General features: G+C 31.0%; 1 protein-coding gene across 1 annotated transcript in view; it reads right to left on the reverse strand.

Moving 5' to 3' along the window:
- The window catches only part of LOC134722283 (hemicentin-2-like), a 39,254-nt gene extending 25,020 nt beyond the window's left edge, over positions 1-14,234 (reverse strand). The window contains exons 1-7 of the mRNA XM_063585893.1: positions 14,022-14,234; positions 12,802-12,911; positions 11,887-12,145; positions 11,377-11,534; positions 9,745-9,946; positions 9,131-9,364; positions 8,046-8,179 (exon numbers count right to left, since the gene is read on the reverse strand). Of these exons, the coding sequence (XP_063441963.1) occupies positions 8,046-8,179; positions 9,131-9,364; positions 9,745-9,946; positions 11,377-11,534; positions 11,887-12,145; positions 12,802-12,911; positions 14,022-14,070 (1,146 nt within the window). The 5' untranslated portion in view covers positions 14,071-14,234. The remainder of the gene's footprint in view (positions 1-8,045; positions 8,180-9,130; positions 9,365-9,744; positions 9,947-11,376; positions 11,535-11,886; positions 12,146-12,801; positions 12,912-14,021) is intronic.
- Positions 14,235-18,560: the final 4,326 nt, after the last annotated feature.

Consider the following 18,560-nt stretch of genomic DNA (forward strand, 5'->3'; position numbering starts at 1 on the left):
TGCGGGTTTTGTTCTCTTATTTTTGAGTGTGAATTCACATTACTATAAGACGTGTCATTGTTCTTATCTATCCCAAATTCATGTATTTGGTTTTGATGTTATATTGTTATTCTCATAGGATTTTATCTAATGCTTAGTCCGTTTCTGTGAGTGTTACATTTTTATGTTGTGTCGTTGTTCTCCTTTTATATCTAATGCGTTCCCTTCAGTTTCAAAACGAGCGTCACTGATGAGTCTTTTGTAGACGAAACGCGTCTGGCGTATATACTAAATTTAGTCCTGGTATCTATGATGAGTTTATTTACCCCGATTGTGTTTTTTGTCCATAGATTTATGAGTTTTGAACCGCGGTATACTACTATTGCCTTTATTTATGAAAAGGGTACTTATAAAGACTTGATTGTTATGTCATCAGATAAATATATTTATGTTTTTCATTTATATTTCTTGACCCTATTTATTCTCAAACATTATGTGCCACTTTGCAACAGTTTATCTAGTATTTTATTTGTTCTTGGGTCAAAACCGGCTTTTTAGGCCCCCTACTCCTTTGCAGTGCTGTCCCCAATGATTCTTGTAGCCTATTAACAGCATGAGTATACGTCGCCCAACATAAAAAGATGTCGATCGGAATTTGTTAATTACACTACAACACCGATCATATCAGGTGTTTCAAGAATCATCTTAAAAAATGTAATGAAAACAACACATGTGGAGTCTTCTGATTTTTTAATGTTCTAGGAAAATTCAGACAACTTTGTTTATATTCGGCTCTGCTCTGATAAGATATTTTAGATTTAACTAACCTTATTGCTCCATTTCAAAATTTAACCGTACAAATTGAAGAACATGTGATATACAAATATCTGAAAACTACTTTCAGAGTAACTCGACCACCAAAAGTTACAATACACACAGACCACCATTTGAATTGTACTGCTTTCAATATTGTGTACGGTATTGCATAACAATCTCTGCACTGATATCTGACGGGGAAAATCGGGAAAAAAACATTTTAGAATGAATGACCATCGGTATAATATTTATGATCGTTATAACAACAAATTTCATTAGAAGCATTTTATTAAGGGCTCGTGTCGTTTATTCCTTAGTTTTCTATGTAGTGTCATGTGTACTATTGTTTGTCTGTTTATAAAAAAGAAGATGTTTGTCTTTTTTTTTTTAGCCTTGTCATTGTCAGGTTTTTTTTCGATTTATGAGTTTGACTGTCCCTTTGGTATCTTTCGTCCCTCTTTTATTAAGTCTGACCATTCGATTGTTTCAAAGAAGGTTCGCATTATAGAGAAAAAAAATCAACAGACTGCGTTATTCCTATGGGTTCTTATTGTGCATGCCAATTGGTCGATCAGTGTTTGTACTCGTATGAAGCAGAACTCTTTTAGAATCATCATTAAGACAAAATGTAAAAGAACCCTTGAGAAATTCTTTAATTTTACCTTCAGATATATTGATGGTGTCATATCACTGAATATCCAATATCTAAGTCAATACGTACATCTCAGTGAATCAAAAAATATACTAGAAAGAAGTAAATTCACAAAAATACTGAACTCCGAGGAACATTTAAAATTAAAAACGGCAAAATTAAATGATAAAACACATCAACCGAATGGAATGGACAGCGACTGTCATATTCCTGACTTGGTACAGGCATTTTCAAATATAGAAAATGGTGAATTGAACCAGGTAACATAGCGTAAAACTTCTCATTTGTATGACAGTCGCATCGAATTAAAATATATATAAACAACGAAGGACTGTTTCATACTTTGATCTTTTTCTCAATATTGACACAGACTGACAACTTCTCACTAGAGTGACGTAAAATAGATATCAACAAATAAAGGCAACAGTAGTATACCGCTGATACACACAGAAACGAACTATAATATAACAATGGCCATAGTCTTGACTTGGTACAGGACATTTTTAAAGGAAAAAATGTTGGGTTGAACCTGGTTTTGCGGCATGCCAAACCTCCCGCTTTTATTGCCATGTGAAATATTACATCAAAATGACAACACAACACCACAGGACTACAATAAAAATAAATTGGAGAACACAATTGACAACGAAACACACGAACAACAGCCAACAAAAGGCAACAAGTTCAAAATTTTAATACACCAGAAGTGCATTTTGTCTACACAAGACCTACTAGTGACGCCCAGATACAAAAGTTTGAAAGCCGAAACAAGTACAAAGTTGAACAGCATCGAGAACCAAAAGATCAAAAAAGTAGTGCCAAAAAAGTCCTAGGTTTTCTGTTAGATACCAGAACATCCCTATTGTTTAGAATGATTTATACTTTTGCAAACAGTAAATTTTATAAAATGACTATACAAAAGATGTACATGATAAGACTGAAGCATAAACTAATTACAGAAAACTACTGAAATACATTACATAACCAGACATTTGCAACACAAAAAGTAGACACATCCGAATAAGTTTAAACCTCAACGTAAAGTGACGTCATATTTGAAATGGTAAAAAAATGATAAAAAAAATGACGTCATTTGAATATGTAAAACAGATTATCAAATAATGAAAAATGACGTCACATTTGAATGAATAAGATAGAATTAGGATTGATTTAAGATTATATTTGAACTAAATACTGATATTGCATTTAATAACAATACACATTTCAATACTAATTAATAGCAAACTAAGGTAGCAATTAACTCTATTATAAAGCTATGTCCGGTTTGTTTTGAATCTAACTTCAAACGTATAATATCGTGCTGATTACGTTGAACAAAATCAAATCTAATAAATGAAGGCTGTGATTAAAAACAGACAAAACAGTAAAAGTAATATAAATAAAGACAAATAACAAAAAACTATAACACGTTATCGAGATTATAAACAACGTCAGTACGCAGAATCTATACTTCAAGACCATCGTGTATTATTTTTGAAGTTGATACAGAATATTTATCAACAAGGTCTTGGTATCTTCCGATAATTATTTTCTTTTTTAAAGAAAGAGACGTTCTTTGACATACCCCTGGTTCAACAATTTCCTCCTCAGACCCTGGTGACGTTTCACAAAGTCTAAGTAAGAGATACAAGCTCTTGCATACCAAATAAGTTGGAAATGTATATTCCAGACTTATTTAGTATTGGTAAATGGGTTACTCCGCCTCATTTTCAGACTTTTACCTCGAATTTGACATAAACAGTTATCTGAGTAACATAAACTATGACAAACGAGACGATTTTAATTTTGAAATTATCAATTTCTCCCACCTTGGCAACAGCGTGATTGTAACTAGAACGTATTACTGTCGTAGCCAAAAGGTGACAACATATTATCAGGATCATGGTAAGGTCGTGGCATGTTACAAATATGAATAAAAGAGGGACGAAAGATACCAAAGGGACAGTCAAACTCGTAAATCTAAAACAAACTGACAACGCCATGGCTAAAAATGAAAAAGACAAACAGAAAAACAATAGTACACATGACACAACATAGAAAACTAAAGAATAAACAACACGAACCCCACTGGTATCACAGAAATATGTCTCTCTATTTTTTTGAAAATTTGAATTCGATGTTCAACTGTAGTCACGAACCCACGAAAATTGGTATCCAACGAATAATTCTGAATCCACAGTATTCACAAACTAATAATGTCAAATAAGCAAAAGCTTCAAAGTCAATAGACCTTGAGTGAGGGAGCAAGGCCAAAGTATCTCCATGGAAATGAAATGTGCCAATGCTTATACAATTGCATACCAAACATGATTGACCTACAACTTGTGGTTCACCTCAAATTATACCCGACCACAAACAAATACATTGTTGACGTCCCCGCCGCCTAAAACACCATATCTATGTCTCAGTTTTTTTAACTCTATCAAGAAATACAAATAGTGAATATTCTAGACAACCATACCGCAATCACTGCGATTCTATTCTATGGTGGGATCTTCTTGGGCTAGTGTGATGCGGACAATTAAAGTGTTTTTATATCATTATTGGAAAGTCATTGACTTTTACTGTAGTCAATGTTTGGTTTTTAGTGGTGTGGCTCGATACATATGCATCCCGCCATTGTGATGTTGTGCTGTGGTCATTTTTTGTCTTCTTGTCATTCATTTTTGCTTATGTGCTTTTGTATATGAGGTATTTTGATTTTTCTTTGATGACAAATTTGTTTGTTTTTATAGTGATTAAGATTAAGACATGTTTACTAATCATGTATGTTTGTTTTAACAATACAACGAAATTTGATGTGACTGTGACAAGTGAGAGGTTTATCGGAAATGGCTATACTAGGAATATGAGTTGTTTTCCATTCGTTTGATGTGTTTCAGCTTTTGATTTTGCCATTTGTTAAGAGAATTTCAATTTTGAATTTTCATTGGAGTTCGTTGTATTTGCGGATTTACTTTCTTTCTAACAGGCAGTGAGTTAGCCATATCAGTTATTTTCTTTGGATTGAAATGTAGAAGTGTTTGTGTTAGGTGGAGCAGGCTTGAGGAAGAGAGATTATACAGAGACTGTACAATAATCTTGCCTGGTAGCAGATGCAATTCAACCTAGCTACAAGTTGATGGTCAATTTTACTGATTGAACCGGATATTTATTCTAGCATAGGACTTTTCAACTTTAAGATAATCAAATGTCTTTTTAGAGCTTATGTAGTTGAACATGGTGTCAATTGTACCTGTACATTACCTTATACATACTTAGTTCCTTTTCATCCATTTTGCATTCAATTACTTTTTTTATCAAAGTATCTAATTTGAAATGATAAACAAAACAATTCAATTTATACAAATTTTATTTCATAATATTAACTTATTTCATATAAATTGAAACAATCTCATTCATAATTTCTAAATAGTCTAATTGAGAATTGACTGATACAACAAAATCTCAGAAAATGAGTATTTTAGAATAAAGTAGACATTCAAATGAACCTGCTTTGCTCAAGATCTATAGAAAAGTAAAAATGTTAAGTATTTTAATTTCAGACTTTTAATGATTTCAGTTTATTCTATTAATCAACCAGTGTTATTAGACATTACAAATTCATAGTTTTAGACCATTATGGATGTTGCAAATTATGTTCACCGTTATTGACAGTCCTGCTTAGGTTAAATAGTGGTGAAGGTTATGAAGAATTGTTTTTACTGATATTCAAAACACAACGGTATTTAGGTTCAAAGTTTTAAAACGAGGCAAAATGCATAGACATAATTCAAGGCAACAATAGGTGACTGTCAGATTTATAAGGTCATAATCAATCATCCATAACAAGAAAGATTATATCTACAATACCTAATTGTAAAACTGGCTTGTGTAATACAACTCTAGTTAAACTAATTCCAATTGATTACAAAAAAACTAAAAGTAGAACAAGTAAAGACAACAAAATATATCTGTTGTTAGATGAAACTGCTTAAAAATAATGCAAATACATATATTATTAAATGCCATCAACAGTGCTTCTTGAATTCATTTTGTTGTAAGGTTATCAGGTTTCAAAGAGTGTAAAAAAAAAGATATCAAAAGTAAATGTATTTTAATTGTTCTACTATTTATTGTCATAGATTGAAAATAATGAATTAAATCTGAAAGTAGGATTTTAATTACCTGCCGTCTACTTCTTCGTCAGACAATGCCAAAATGATTTATAATACAACATATCTTGTTTTAGGATTATGAAATACAATCCAAATCATAACACTCATATATTTTCTCAAAATCTGACCATAACACTGTTCATTATAAAAAAACAAATCCCTTGTATTCAGGTTCAAACGATATGAAGTTCTTTCACTCCTTGAGTATAATTGTGAAAAAGTATAACATTGAATAAAGTAAACAAAAACAAAGTTAAAGAAATCAATACAATGTGTAGGTTCTAAATAAATAAACATGAATCTGGGTACCTGCTAGAAGTCTTGGATACACTTAAAAATCAAAAGTATCATGAGAAATTTTAATTTCCATCTTCTAATTGTTTTACAAACAAAATAAAAATGTGAAAAGCTTGATCACAAGTTTATGTTCAAGTTTGTTTTGTAACAGCAAACATGTTTTCAGAGATGTTGTCAGTTTTCACATGTTTGTGATTCTCACTATGTTTTTTTTTATGATGGAAGCTCCAAACATTAATGCTATTTACAATATTTTACCTAATAAAATAATGTTCAACAACTAACTTCCTCTTTTAACTTTTGCTCAAATAAGATGTTTCCCTATTGAATAGTACCAGAAACATTATAGCATACAGAAAGGTAAAAAGGTGGCACAAAACAAATGCCGACCTGTTCATCACCTATATGATACAAGGTGCACAAGAACAAGTGTGGTTAAATATGATCAGTTAAAAACAAAAACAGATAAGGGATATAGTCCATCAAGTTAATAACAAACACATTTAAGTAAAAATTCTGGTTACACCAACAGAGTGTTTGGACCAAAAAGTAATAAGTATACATATTTACTACCTAATATCTCCAAATTTTGGCTTGATTCACATTAATTTCTCTGGTCCAAAGTGATTCAACATGACGAGAGTGGACTATTAATACAATGATTCTCAACTCCTCTACTTCTATAGAGTTGACCATATATATTACAATATCATCTAACCTACATTCTATGCATAACTGACCCAATGGAATTGATACTCAATAAGGGTAACTAAAAATAAATGAAATTACCATACTACAGGATACAGGTTGGGCAAACTTTTTATAAACTATATATGAGATAGTTAGTCTTTCTTTTGGATATTATTTCCCTTTGGATACAAGATATATCAAATTATGTCAGCTAATATTTGATTAAATCATGTAGAGATACAGGATAAAGGGTCTATTAAAAAACAAATCTCAATTGGAAAACTGTATATTATGCTTTAAGTAAATTTATAAAAAGTAACACATGAAAAAGACACAAATACATTAATTGAAAAATATATATATGTAAGACTGATAGAACAAGTAGAGCTTAGAGATTCAAAAATTATTTCAGAAGATTGTGTCTTCACAATAACTACAAATTCATAATAATAAATATGAAATGATTACAGTAAATCTGTACATATATTACATAGTATACAATTGTACAAAAATATTACATCAAAAGTATAAAAGTACATATGATAACAAATTAATCAATAAAATGTGGTACAAATGTAATTCATTAAATTATGAACATAAAACATTTTCATACATATAAATGCAGTGGTTTTTTTTTAATATTTAAGGGTAGCAAACTTTTCCTTCACAATATCTGAAACCTCTAGCTTTTTTTTATAATCAATGCATCACAAAAGTAAGCCCTAAATTTTTGTTCATTTCTTCCATCATTTGGAAAATTTAATCATTGATTGTCATAAATTTCTTCGAAGAAAAAAAGAGATTCTGTTTTCACGAATTTGTATATCAATAAAAACACAGACCTATATATATTTTAGCACTTTTTTTTAATGTGAAAAGAGACCAAACGACACAGAAGTTTGGTTTACTTCAATCCAAATGAATTAGTAAGAATCTTTCATCAGCTTGTACATACTTATGATGTTAAATTTGGTTAGTCAAATAATAATCACTTCCCAGTTTGTATTCCAACATGGAAGCCAATAAAAAAACACCAATTTGAATAGAATATGTATAACGAGTGCCAATGGGCATTACTTTACACAGCGAGAAAAAACAAAATATATACTTTTTTATGATGTTTATGACGTTTGAAAGAACAGTCAAAATTTACCAGAGTCATTTTACAAAAGTTTTTTTCTTAAACTTTGGGCTTCATTGATAATGTTGTCAAAAATTGTACTGGTTCTTTAAAGATTAATCATTTATCAAAGGGAGATAACTACACAAATGATATATGGCACAAATTTGATGAATATATACATGTGTAAATAAACTTCAATGTAATTATTTACAAGAAAAATTAATTGCTTTTTAACATTTGGTAATTATCACATGATTTTTTTTCATTTTACATGGAATGTTTAATGAAGTATATTTCCAACAAAATTTCACCTTTGGAAGCACTTATTGATACTGAAGCTAATAATGAGTCCAAACATAAATGTTACCATGGAAACTTGATAAGTAGATGGCGCCTTCCCTGCTCCGACAGATGGACAGTTCTGTCCTTGACATTCCATAGTTTCTAAAATGTAAAATTAAAAACAATTTGAAAGCTGTACCAAAATAATTTTAATATCAAATTAATGAATGTGCCATGCGATGCATCAAAATTTGCAAAATGTGTGCTCCTCTTTATACACAGACTGACACAGTTACAACTTATAAGCAGATTGCATGTACCAAATATAGCTAACTAACAACTTACAACATAAAGAAGTATCATAAATAAACTGAATTAGAGCTATTTTCAAATGATTTAGACTGGTCATGCATTTTTATCCAACTGTTGTATTGTCACATTAATGTCCATGGTTAGAGAAGGGTTGGGTGCACAAAATCATGATTAATTCAGCCACATTCTTTATCTACTTATCCCAAGACAGGAGTTTGTAATTCAGTGGTGCTCCTTCTTGTTTTTTATGTATTGTTTTGTCATACTTTAGGGTGTTTTTATCATTTGAGGTCCTTAAAAGGTAGCTATCAATATATAGGAATATATGATTGCGACATTTCTAAATTTATAAATATAAAGTTCTTTACTCTCCAAAATTCATAGTAAGGATAAACATTGCCTTACAGCTAATTTCCTAATGCATGTAAAGCAAAACTTTGGTTGGTTTGCTTGCTTTGTTTGTATAATTGTTTATACAAGCTTTGAAAATAAGATTGACATCTTTAAACATATATATATAGACATAGTTTAACCTGTATATATAATATTTGAATGTAATTGGGTGTTATCCTAATGATTGTACAATATAAAAAAAAAGCAAGCAAGCTAACTAAAGTCTTGTTCTACATGCTTTAGGAAATTAGCTGTAATAGAATTCTGTCCTTTACACTATTCTCATATTTAATAATATGCATAATAAGTATCTAGGATGCACACAACCTACAACAAATATTTCCTAGATAATGACCTAAAGCAGATTGATGACAACATGACAACTTATCATACATATAATATACATACCAAAAAGTTGAAATTGAGCTTGATTTTCTCCGTGTTCATTTTTCCCTGTACAATAATAAGCTCCATAATCATTTCCTTGTACATTTTTTATTTCAAGAGTGTACCATTTCTCATCAGCTTTCAATCTTTGATCATCTTGTTGTTCTAATTTGTATTTGTCATTGTCCTGAATTTGTTCTTTTTCTTGTGTTGCTTTGTTTTCTTTATACCATATAACTTCCGCTCTAGGATTAGCTGAGAATAACAAATATACATACATAAATCATAATAACATTTTATCCTTTAGATACCTAATCACAGTAGAAATTCAATTCAAAATTTAAAAACAATTGAAGGTCTTTCGTCATCAATTTTATAAATTATTGCTGAGAAGCTACTATCTGTTTACTCGAAGTTACTTTTGGCGTCCAAGCATAAGTATCCTCATACTGATTCAATATATAAATGTTTCTATATATTGACTGGAAATTCCGAATAAGGGAGATAATTGTCAAAATCTGGTTTAAAAAATGTCATGTCTGGTCTCATAAAAGAAACCTTAAAAAAAACAATTTCCCCCACTATTAACATTAGTCAAATAAATAGTTTAAGTAGATTAACTTCTAAAAGCTTACCTGCTACTAAGCACTCTAGTTTTGCATGAAACCTCCGATTCTGTGCCTGACCTACAGTATCCTGGACAGCTGAACAGTAAGGAGAGAACCTGACTTCAAGCTGTACTGTGTAGGATGCTGGAGGTTTAACATTATTGTCAGCGATACAAATAAACTGTCCACGATCTGTGGCATTGATTTGGTAAACCTTGTAAATTCCACCCTGTAATACATTTACAATGTGAGTTTGGTGCATTCATTAAGTTTCTAGATTGATCATTTATTTTCATTTGTTTCATGCAAAAATTTATTTGTAATTTGGTATACATTGGTTTAATTTAATTTTGGATGTAACGCGTCTTCTGATTGGCTGACGTAATTTTGTAATGAGCCCATAGACATAATTTAGTCATGTGACCATGACGTCATCAACTTTTTTTCATGGTTTTCTTCGGTTTAAAATGGAATTTAGAATTAAATTATAAGAAATGACTGTAATATTTTTTCTGTCTATTTGAAATAACATAAAAAATTTGGTGCACACTGTTAAATAACCTGCTATGCACGTTATTCAGAGTGCACCAAATTTTTTATGTTATTTCTTCATAGACAGAAAAAATATTACAGTCATTCCTTAAATATCCTGCTCTTTCTGTTGCAGAATACTCATTATCATACTGTATTGTGCAAAGTTTTTACAAGGCAAAGATATTCAATTTAAACCCTCCCCAATAAATAAATCAGTTAAGTCACCCAATTTAGTGCTTTCACTAATAATCTATCTGGGGGAGGTAAAATTAAATATGTATAAAGCATTGTTTTTTTTAGCTAGTTCAAATATTATTCTGGACAAAGGAAGATAGGTCCATTTTTTAAAGATGACTTTAACAATGACATCATTTATATTAACAGAACAGATTGCAAATTATGTAATTATCTTGACAAGTGTAACATTATCTTATGACTAGAACACCTGAGCATATATATTAAATTCATAAATTTCTGGAAAAGCTCAGAAAGGATATATAGAATGCTATGATCCATGTATTATATTTTGTTTATAAAAAAGGTAGTGATAAGCAAGGGTTTGGATGGAGTTAAATGATTAAAGAATAATGCCCTTAAAAAATAAAGCCTTCAGAGTTGGAAGATTTAATATCAAGTCAATATCATACCGATTTCATACAATCTTTACCTACAAAACGACGTTACCAAAATTCATACTTGATTTGTGTTTTGTGGCAATAGGCATTGTGTATAAGTTTCATAACATTTGGTTGAGGCAAACTAAAGAAACTAAAGTTAGTGAACGAAAACAAAAATTCAGCATTTTTTCCTTTTGAAAAGGGGCACAACTCTTGAACTGTAAAAGTGATGCCACCTATATTCAAACTCTATCTGTGTTTTGTGGTAATGCATTGAGGACAAGTTTCATAACATTTGGTTGAAGTAAGTTGCATTTAGAGAATAGAAACGAAAATTCAGCCTTTTTTTCTATTGATAAAGGGGCATAACTCTAGAGTGGTTAAAGTGACGCAACCAATATTCAAACTCTATCTGTGTTTTGTGGTACGAACAGACGGATGGACATACAGATCAACAAGGATAAAAGCAGTTGGCTTGAGAAGCAATTATGTTTTTGTTTCGCCTTACCCTTTGCTGGAATCCACCATTGGGGAGGGGGAATCCATCTCCTCTTTTCCATGTTATATTTGGAGCAGGATTTCCATTAGCTTCACATGTCAGTGTGATATTTTGATTTTCCTGTACAGTTATACTGGCAGCACTATCAGCTTTTATAGTAGGAGCAACTGAAAAATGGTCAAACATTCTCATTTATTTTTTGAGAAAATGTACATTTATTTTGTATATAATATGTATGGTATGTCCTCAGACAATTTTCTATTCATTTTCTATTATAAAAACATTGAATCTACTTCAATCTGGTCAATTGGACTCTGTTATATAGTTGTCTCATTGACAATCATACCTGTATCAAATCTTCATACATATACATATAAAATAACTGACAAAAAATTTACAATTGTTTAGTCTACAAAGTGTATGTGTGTACATATGTATGTCATAATGTATCACTACATGGGTTAAAATAATGTCAAACAATGTCATGATAAACCTTGAAAACTTGTAACAATAGCTTACTTTGTACAGTTAAAACACCCAACTTTTGTGGCCACTCTTTGTAATTCTGATTGGGTAGATAGATCTGACATGTATAGTTCCCTGCATCAGTCTCCGTTAAAGATCTAACAATCAGTTGATACATTAAACGATTGGTGTTACCGTATTTAACAACATCATATTTCCTTCTTCCTTCAACAACTTCATTAATACGAATAGTTTCATCTGAGGAGATGTGTAAAGGGTCACCAGTTGGTGTGGTCTTTTTAATCCATTGTAACTATTAAAACATAAGGTAAAATCAATTAAAATGCATTTTAATGTTGATATCAAAATTATTCAGTAGTTTTAAAATTTAAATGATAAATTCTCCAACAATAATATTTAGGCCTGATAATAGGCTGATTGCATATGTCGGTTAAGGCAGGTTGTTTGGATACTCAGACGTGGGATGAGGCAGGTTACAATGTAAGCCTGTCAAGAGCCTAGCTGTTGTTCAGTAGTTGGTTCATGTCTGATGTATTTGTTTTGTCATAAATTGTTTTGTCATAAATTCAGCTACATCATATGTTTTCAAATAAGATAATTAGTATTCATGAATGACCAAAGGACAAAGACGATTACAGGTCATTGTCTTGACCATTGAGATAAATACAACCTGTATTATAAAGAATTAAAAAATACAATTTTCTTCAATACCAAACATACCCTTAGAACAGTTGCATCCTTTATATTTTTGTCATTTTAAACAAGCACTACAAAAGGACAGACAGTTGTCACTGTTGTAACCTTGTAAAAGCTTCATTTTTTTAGTTATTTGTCTACCAACTGACAATGACCAAAACAAATATCACCATCTAAACAGAAACCCCATTTTGATTTTGTGATACGTTTTGTCCTCTTGCTCATGTTGCTAGGAGATATATATATTTGTACCTGTGCAGGAGACTGTAAATTTATGACAGAACAATTCAGGTATGCAGTTTGACCTTGTTTTTTAACCTCTGGTAAAATATCATCCACTATTTCTGGTCTTGCAGCAAAAACTGAAAAATATAAATCAATGGTATGTTCAAATTAAGTAAGTACATTAATGTCATCATGGCATGTATATTTCTAATGCACAGGCAGTACTTTCTTAAAAAAATTCTACCTCTAGAGAAATTATATGCATGAAACATTGCTAATTTTACTAATTTGCTACAAAAACGTAACAATAGCCAATAGTTAAGAAGAGAAGAAAGAACGCTTGTTGGACTACAATGTATAACCATCTTTTACAAAATTTCAAATTAGGGGACAAAATTGATGCTTATAACAAAATTGATTCCACCAGTCAGATTATCTACAAAACAAATAAACTACATTCATATATGCTCTATCATAGCACCAATTTTGACTTTTATCTAAATTATGCATGAAATATTTGTAACTGGACATGCAGACCTTTAAAGCATTAAAAAAAATCAAACAATCTTAGATCTCAATCAGGGTAGTTACTCATACAAATCATGTTTAAATACATTTACTTGAAGATGAAAATGTAAGTTTTCAAGGTTTGAATTATCTCCCCTTATTGTTAAAAAAAACATACTTATACAACTGTTTTTGTTAAATTACAAACCTTGAAATTCATAAGTTTTGGGAGACCAGCAAATGTTTCAAACAATACAAAGTTCAACGTATTATCATGATAATTCGGTAAATAAACATCAGTATTTTCGAAACTGAATAACGAAACAAAGAAAAAAAAGACGGATAAAAGTAACGTACACCATAAAAGACAGTTGATTAGAAGTTCTTTGAGGAACAAATAATATGTAATCGAGAGAAATTCGCAAAATTAAATATGAAAAAATATGTCTTTAATTACTTAATACATCCATAAAATTCAGATAAAAAAACATAAATTAATGGCATATTACAGTATTAGTTCGTGACGAGTTGTAAGATAATAGGGAACTAATTACATGAATAATTTATTGGTCCAAAAGGAAACATATATGTTTATAGATATACTGATCATAGTTATAAACCATATGGGTAGAACTTTTGGTGAGAGAGATCTCTTCTGTGTTGTATAATTTTAATTTGGACACTTTTGGTATCGTCACGCTGTTTCAGGAATTTGAAAAATGTATTTAAAAAAAACTCACCTGAGCAAAATATTGACGAAAGGACGACGGTAGTTAATACATTTATCATTTCTAATTAACTTTTCGATCACATTAAATTCAGTAAAATTGCGATCTCAACTTATTTCCTATATCGTGCCACAGGTAAACACTCTTTGGTTCAAAATGTCGCATATTTGGTCACGTGATCTCTACACAGGTAATTGTTTAAACAGGTAAAAGAATGACCCATTTATGAATCAATCTGGTGACATCATTCTAAATACAACAATCTTGTTTTCAAAATGTAGAAAAACCCGAATGTATCAGCTTGCTGAGAGCACTTTTGCTGTATGCGTTTTAATAATTAAAAAGGAGAGATACTTATACTATATATTTATATATTTTAATAGATTATTTCCTGATTTCTCATTATTGTATTTAGTCACATGTTTTCAAAATACATATTTTGTAATTTTCCTTTTTTTTATATTTTGACTCGAAGTTACTTTTTTTAGAGATGAAATTTTACTAAAATTAGTAACATCGAGTAAAGGATTAATATAGTAGCAATTGTTACTATTTTTGACATGCTTATGTGTTAATTTCTGTGTGATTTGGTCTTTTGCACATGGAGAATTGTCTCATTGGCAAACATACCACAACTCCTTTTTTATAATTTAGCCGTGAAATTTAGTATTTATAGAGACCATTTGCGGCATGTTTACGATTTGTATCTTTCCATAATGATTTTTTTTATTGAAAAAAATACGCTTTAAAAAACTGTTTTGCCTGTGCTAAAAATCATTAACTTTAATTTTTTAATTTTTTTTTTGTTGTTGTAATTTCCATGTAATACAGTAGGAATTTATTTTGTTAAGACAACGTTGTAGTCCGCAACTCTGGTCGTGATAGCCAAATGAAAGATCTCTTAAACAATTTAAGTCGTGCATCGGATTTATTTTTTCCTAGTGTATAGAGAGGAACAGCGGGATCCTCTCATTCAGGATAACAGTTAAGAATTGCAGAAAAACATACATTGAATCACCCTCTCGGTTTCAACAAATCATGCTGTTTTTTTTTTGTTTTTTTTTTTTAAAGTAAATGGCCCCTTTATACCATATATATAATTAGCAACATTATTTGTTGGGTAACAAAGAAAAGTTCTGGGAGAGAATATAATAGTGCAGCCGAATGGCGGATCAACATATATGCAATATTCGGATGACCCGCACAGTACATAAAATAGTTTGCCTTTTGATCACTATCATAGGAGTGCATCCGTGATGAAGGTAGGAAAATATCGTATGGAAGATAAAACAAAAGCAATCCGACAACGTACAGAAAACACAATTATAGCACTTGACAGTCTACAAAACGCAATACTAGTACAAATGTACATGAAAATACAGATTGAGCTCAGCAACACCAACCAACCATTACCATGCGTGAGGTCAAACTGGACAAGGGAAGGACGTGAACCGTGAGTTTGGTGCTCGGGTTGGGTTTTGAAGAAGATTAGCCGAATACACCACAATACACATGATATAATATGTATAAATACAAATATGTACATTAAATTAGAAACATTTTAACTCAGAAAAGAGTCATGCTCCCAAAATAACGATACCAGAATAGTACACAAATTCTTACTATTGCGTCCATCATCATGCTTTTTTCATATATGGAATTTATGAATTTATTTTACATATATGGGAAATTTGCAATAGTTAAATTCACATTGTATAAACGTCGAGAACAAGTTAAAGTGTGAAGATTTATTATCTCCCCCTGACCTGTAAACACTATAACCTGGAGCACTATGTAAATATCAATCGCCTCATTATGGCTCATATAAATAACATGATTCAGGTTATTGAAACACATACACGTACATTTCATTGATATATGCTAATTTTTATTAAAAATGATTTTTTGGCAAACTAGGCGGTACTATGGAAAGCGGCATAACTCTTTGTCCTTATTGGGTAGAAACGCAAATACCAAGTTATTCCTTCCCCTGATCATGTTATATGATCTCAGAAGGCGCTTCAGCTGCAGTTAGTAGTGGCAGGAAATTTTGGAACTAAAAGTTATATTACATTCTGCGTAATTTGTGTTTTTAACAAGACGGTTATATTGTGACTCGAAAAAAAAAAAGGATTATATTCTGTAGATAATTAGGTAACTTTAATATGTTATTTGACATTGTAATTTATATATCCGTTATTTGTCGTAATTGCATCTACCTGCTTGAGATTTCTAGAGTTTAAAGAACATTGTAGTTTAGTTTTATTGAAAGGTTTTTCTTGTTCTACTTTTCACGGAACAACAAGAAAAAGTGTCCAGAGAATATTGTATTAGATCCAGTAAGTGATTTTGGTCGGCTGAAGCGCCAGAAAATTAAATTATAGTTTAATTAGAGAGACTATCATTTTCCGATGAAAATTGTCGTAGTTGGTAGTTCACACGTCCGTAGATTGGGAACTTTTATTTATAATAGACCTGCATTACATAATTTCAGCTTGATGAACTGTGAGGTAAAATGTCTTGGGATCGGCCGCGGAAAAGTTTCAAATTCAGATCATGTGCAAACTATTTTGTCTTTCATAGAGAAAAATCGTCCCGAACATGTAATTATTCACATTGGTGGTAACGATTTGGATATATAAGGAGCCTCTGAAGATGCGACAGAGGAATTGGGTTTACGGCTGATTCTATTATCACAAACATTGACAACCCGATTTGAGATTAAGTCTGTAACAATATGCCAACTTCTACCAAGAGAATCGACACGAGTCATTGCATCACATGTGTATAATGATTTAGTTATTAAGACTAACAGATTTTTGAAAGCTCAAATAAAGGACCAACCACATTGTCGTTACTGGAAAATAACAGGGGTGAAAAATTCGGATCGCAATAACTATGTTGATGGTGTCCACTTTAACTATGATGTTGGCATGCCAAAATATTTTCGAAATATAAGAGGGTCAATTATTCAAGCTATGAAATAGAAGAAAGTTAATAGCAGTTAAGTATTGGACAGGTTTCTATTTATTTATTTATTTGTTGAAAGCTATATTAAGTTCAAGGGAAATTCCCCATAAACATGCTTGTACAGAACAATGCGATTTAATGTTCAATTTCTTTCAAAACTGGAGGTATAACTTGCCATGGGTATTATGTGCCAAAAATAGTTTTATGCCTATGGTTTATTTATATCAGGATGATTTGTTTCTATAATAATTATATTAGAGTGTCATATCATAACAGTTTTTATTATAACAGAACACGTTATATTCCTTGGATGCTTTCTCGCTCTGAGCTTTCTCGCGTGGTTGTACTGAATCGGGACACATATGAGCAGAATATAAATAAACAAACTCATAAACTATACGGCTTGTAATTAAAGTCATGATAGAAACAACACAGCTGCATCATCCATCAATTTTAACGGTCATCCAGACAGTCTGCTAAGGTCCATAAAAACAATTAAGATAAAATTATTAAACAACCTTATCCCTAACAAATTAAAACACAGCTGCATATTACATTAATTTTAACGGTCATTCAGACAGTCTGATAGGGTTCATGAAAACAACTAAGACAAATTTATTTAACAATCTTTATCATAGCAAATTAGGTGGGCAATTACATACTGATAACAGAACTGCGTATATTTTAGAGCTTAAATATTCTTCTTGCGTTTTGTTATAAGTGTAACATTATACATGTAGACTTCTTCGCCAAGAATCATTGTAATTAGGATTCATATATTTATTAGTTAAATAGTGCTTATGACACATGTATAGAATATCATTAATTTTTTATTTTATTTTTCCTAAATTTTGTGCTTAAATTTGGATACATTGTGTACTTTAAACAGGTGTTATGGCACCTACATGAATTTATGAGGCTCTTTTGATGAGCCACTGAGATAAATAGTGTACTTGGATACATTTATGTACTTAACACAAGCGCATCTGAATCTATGAGGCTCTAGTATATATGGTGCTTTGATGAGCAATGCCCATTTGGCATTTATATAGTTTTATTGTGCTTGAGTACATATTTGTATGCATGATGGGTGCATATAACATTTAGATGAATTCTATGAGGCTCTAGTACATATGGTGCGTTGAGGAGCATGCCCATATGGCATATAGATAGATTTGTTGTGTTTGAGTACTCATTGTATCTAGTTTTTGAGTGCAATTAGCATTTAGATGAATTTGTGACGCTCTAGTACAAATGGTGCTTTGATGGGCAGTGTTTAGGGTACTTATGTCAATTCTGTTGTGGTTAATAAAATATAATATTTAGAATCAGTGCACACGGCACTTAAATGAATTTAAGGGTATAGATTATATATGGTATAAAAGAGAAGTGCAGATGGTATAAATATGTTCAAAATGTTCTTATGGCACTTTTTTGATATGGTAGTTTTATATCATGCATTCAATATATTTTGAGTTCTTTTTTCCAGCAACCGTTTTATCAGAAATGCCACCCAAAGAACCAAAAAGAAGTAATCGTAAACGGAAAAGCACACAAAGGCTTGGAGAAGTAATGGAAAAC

Source organism: Mytilus trossulus, chromosome 6, assembly GCF_036588685.1.
Source record: "Mytilus trossulus isolate FHL-02 chromosome 6, PNRI_Mtr1.1.1.hap1, whole genome shotgun sequence".
NCBI classification, from domain to species: domain Eukaryota; kingdom Metazoa; phylum Mollusca; class Bivalvia; order Mytilida; family Mytilidae; genus Mytilus; species Mytilus trossulus.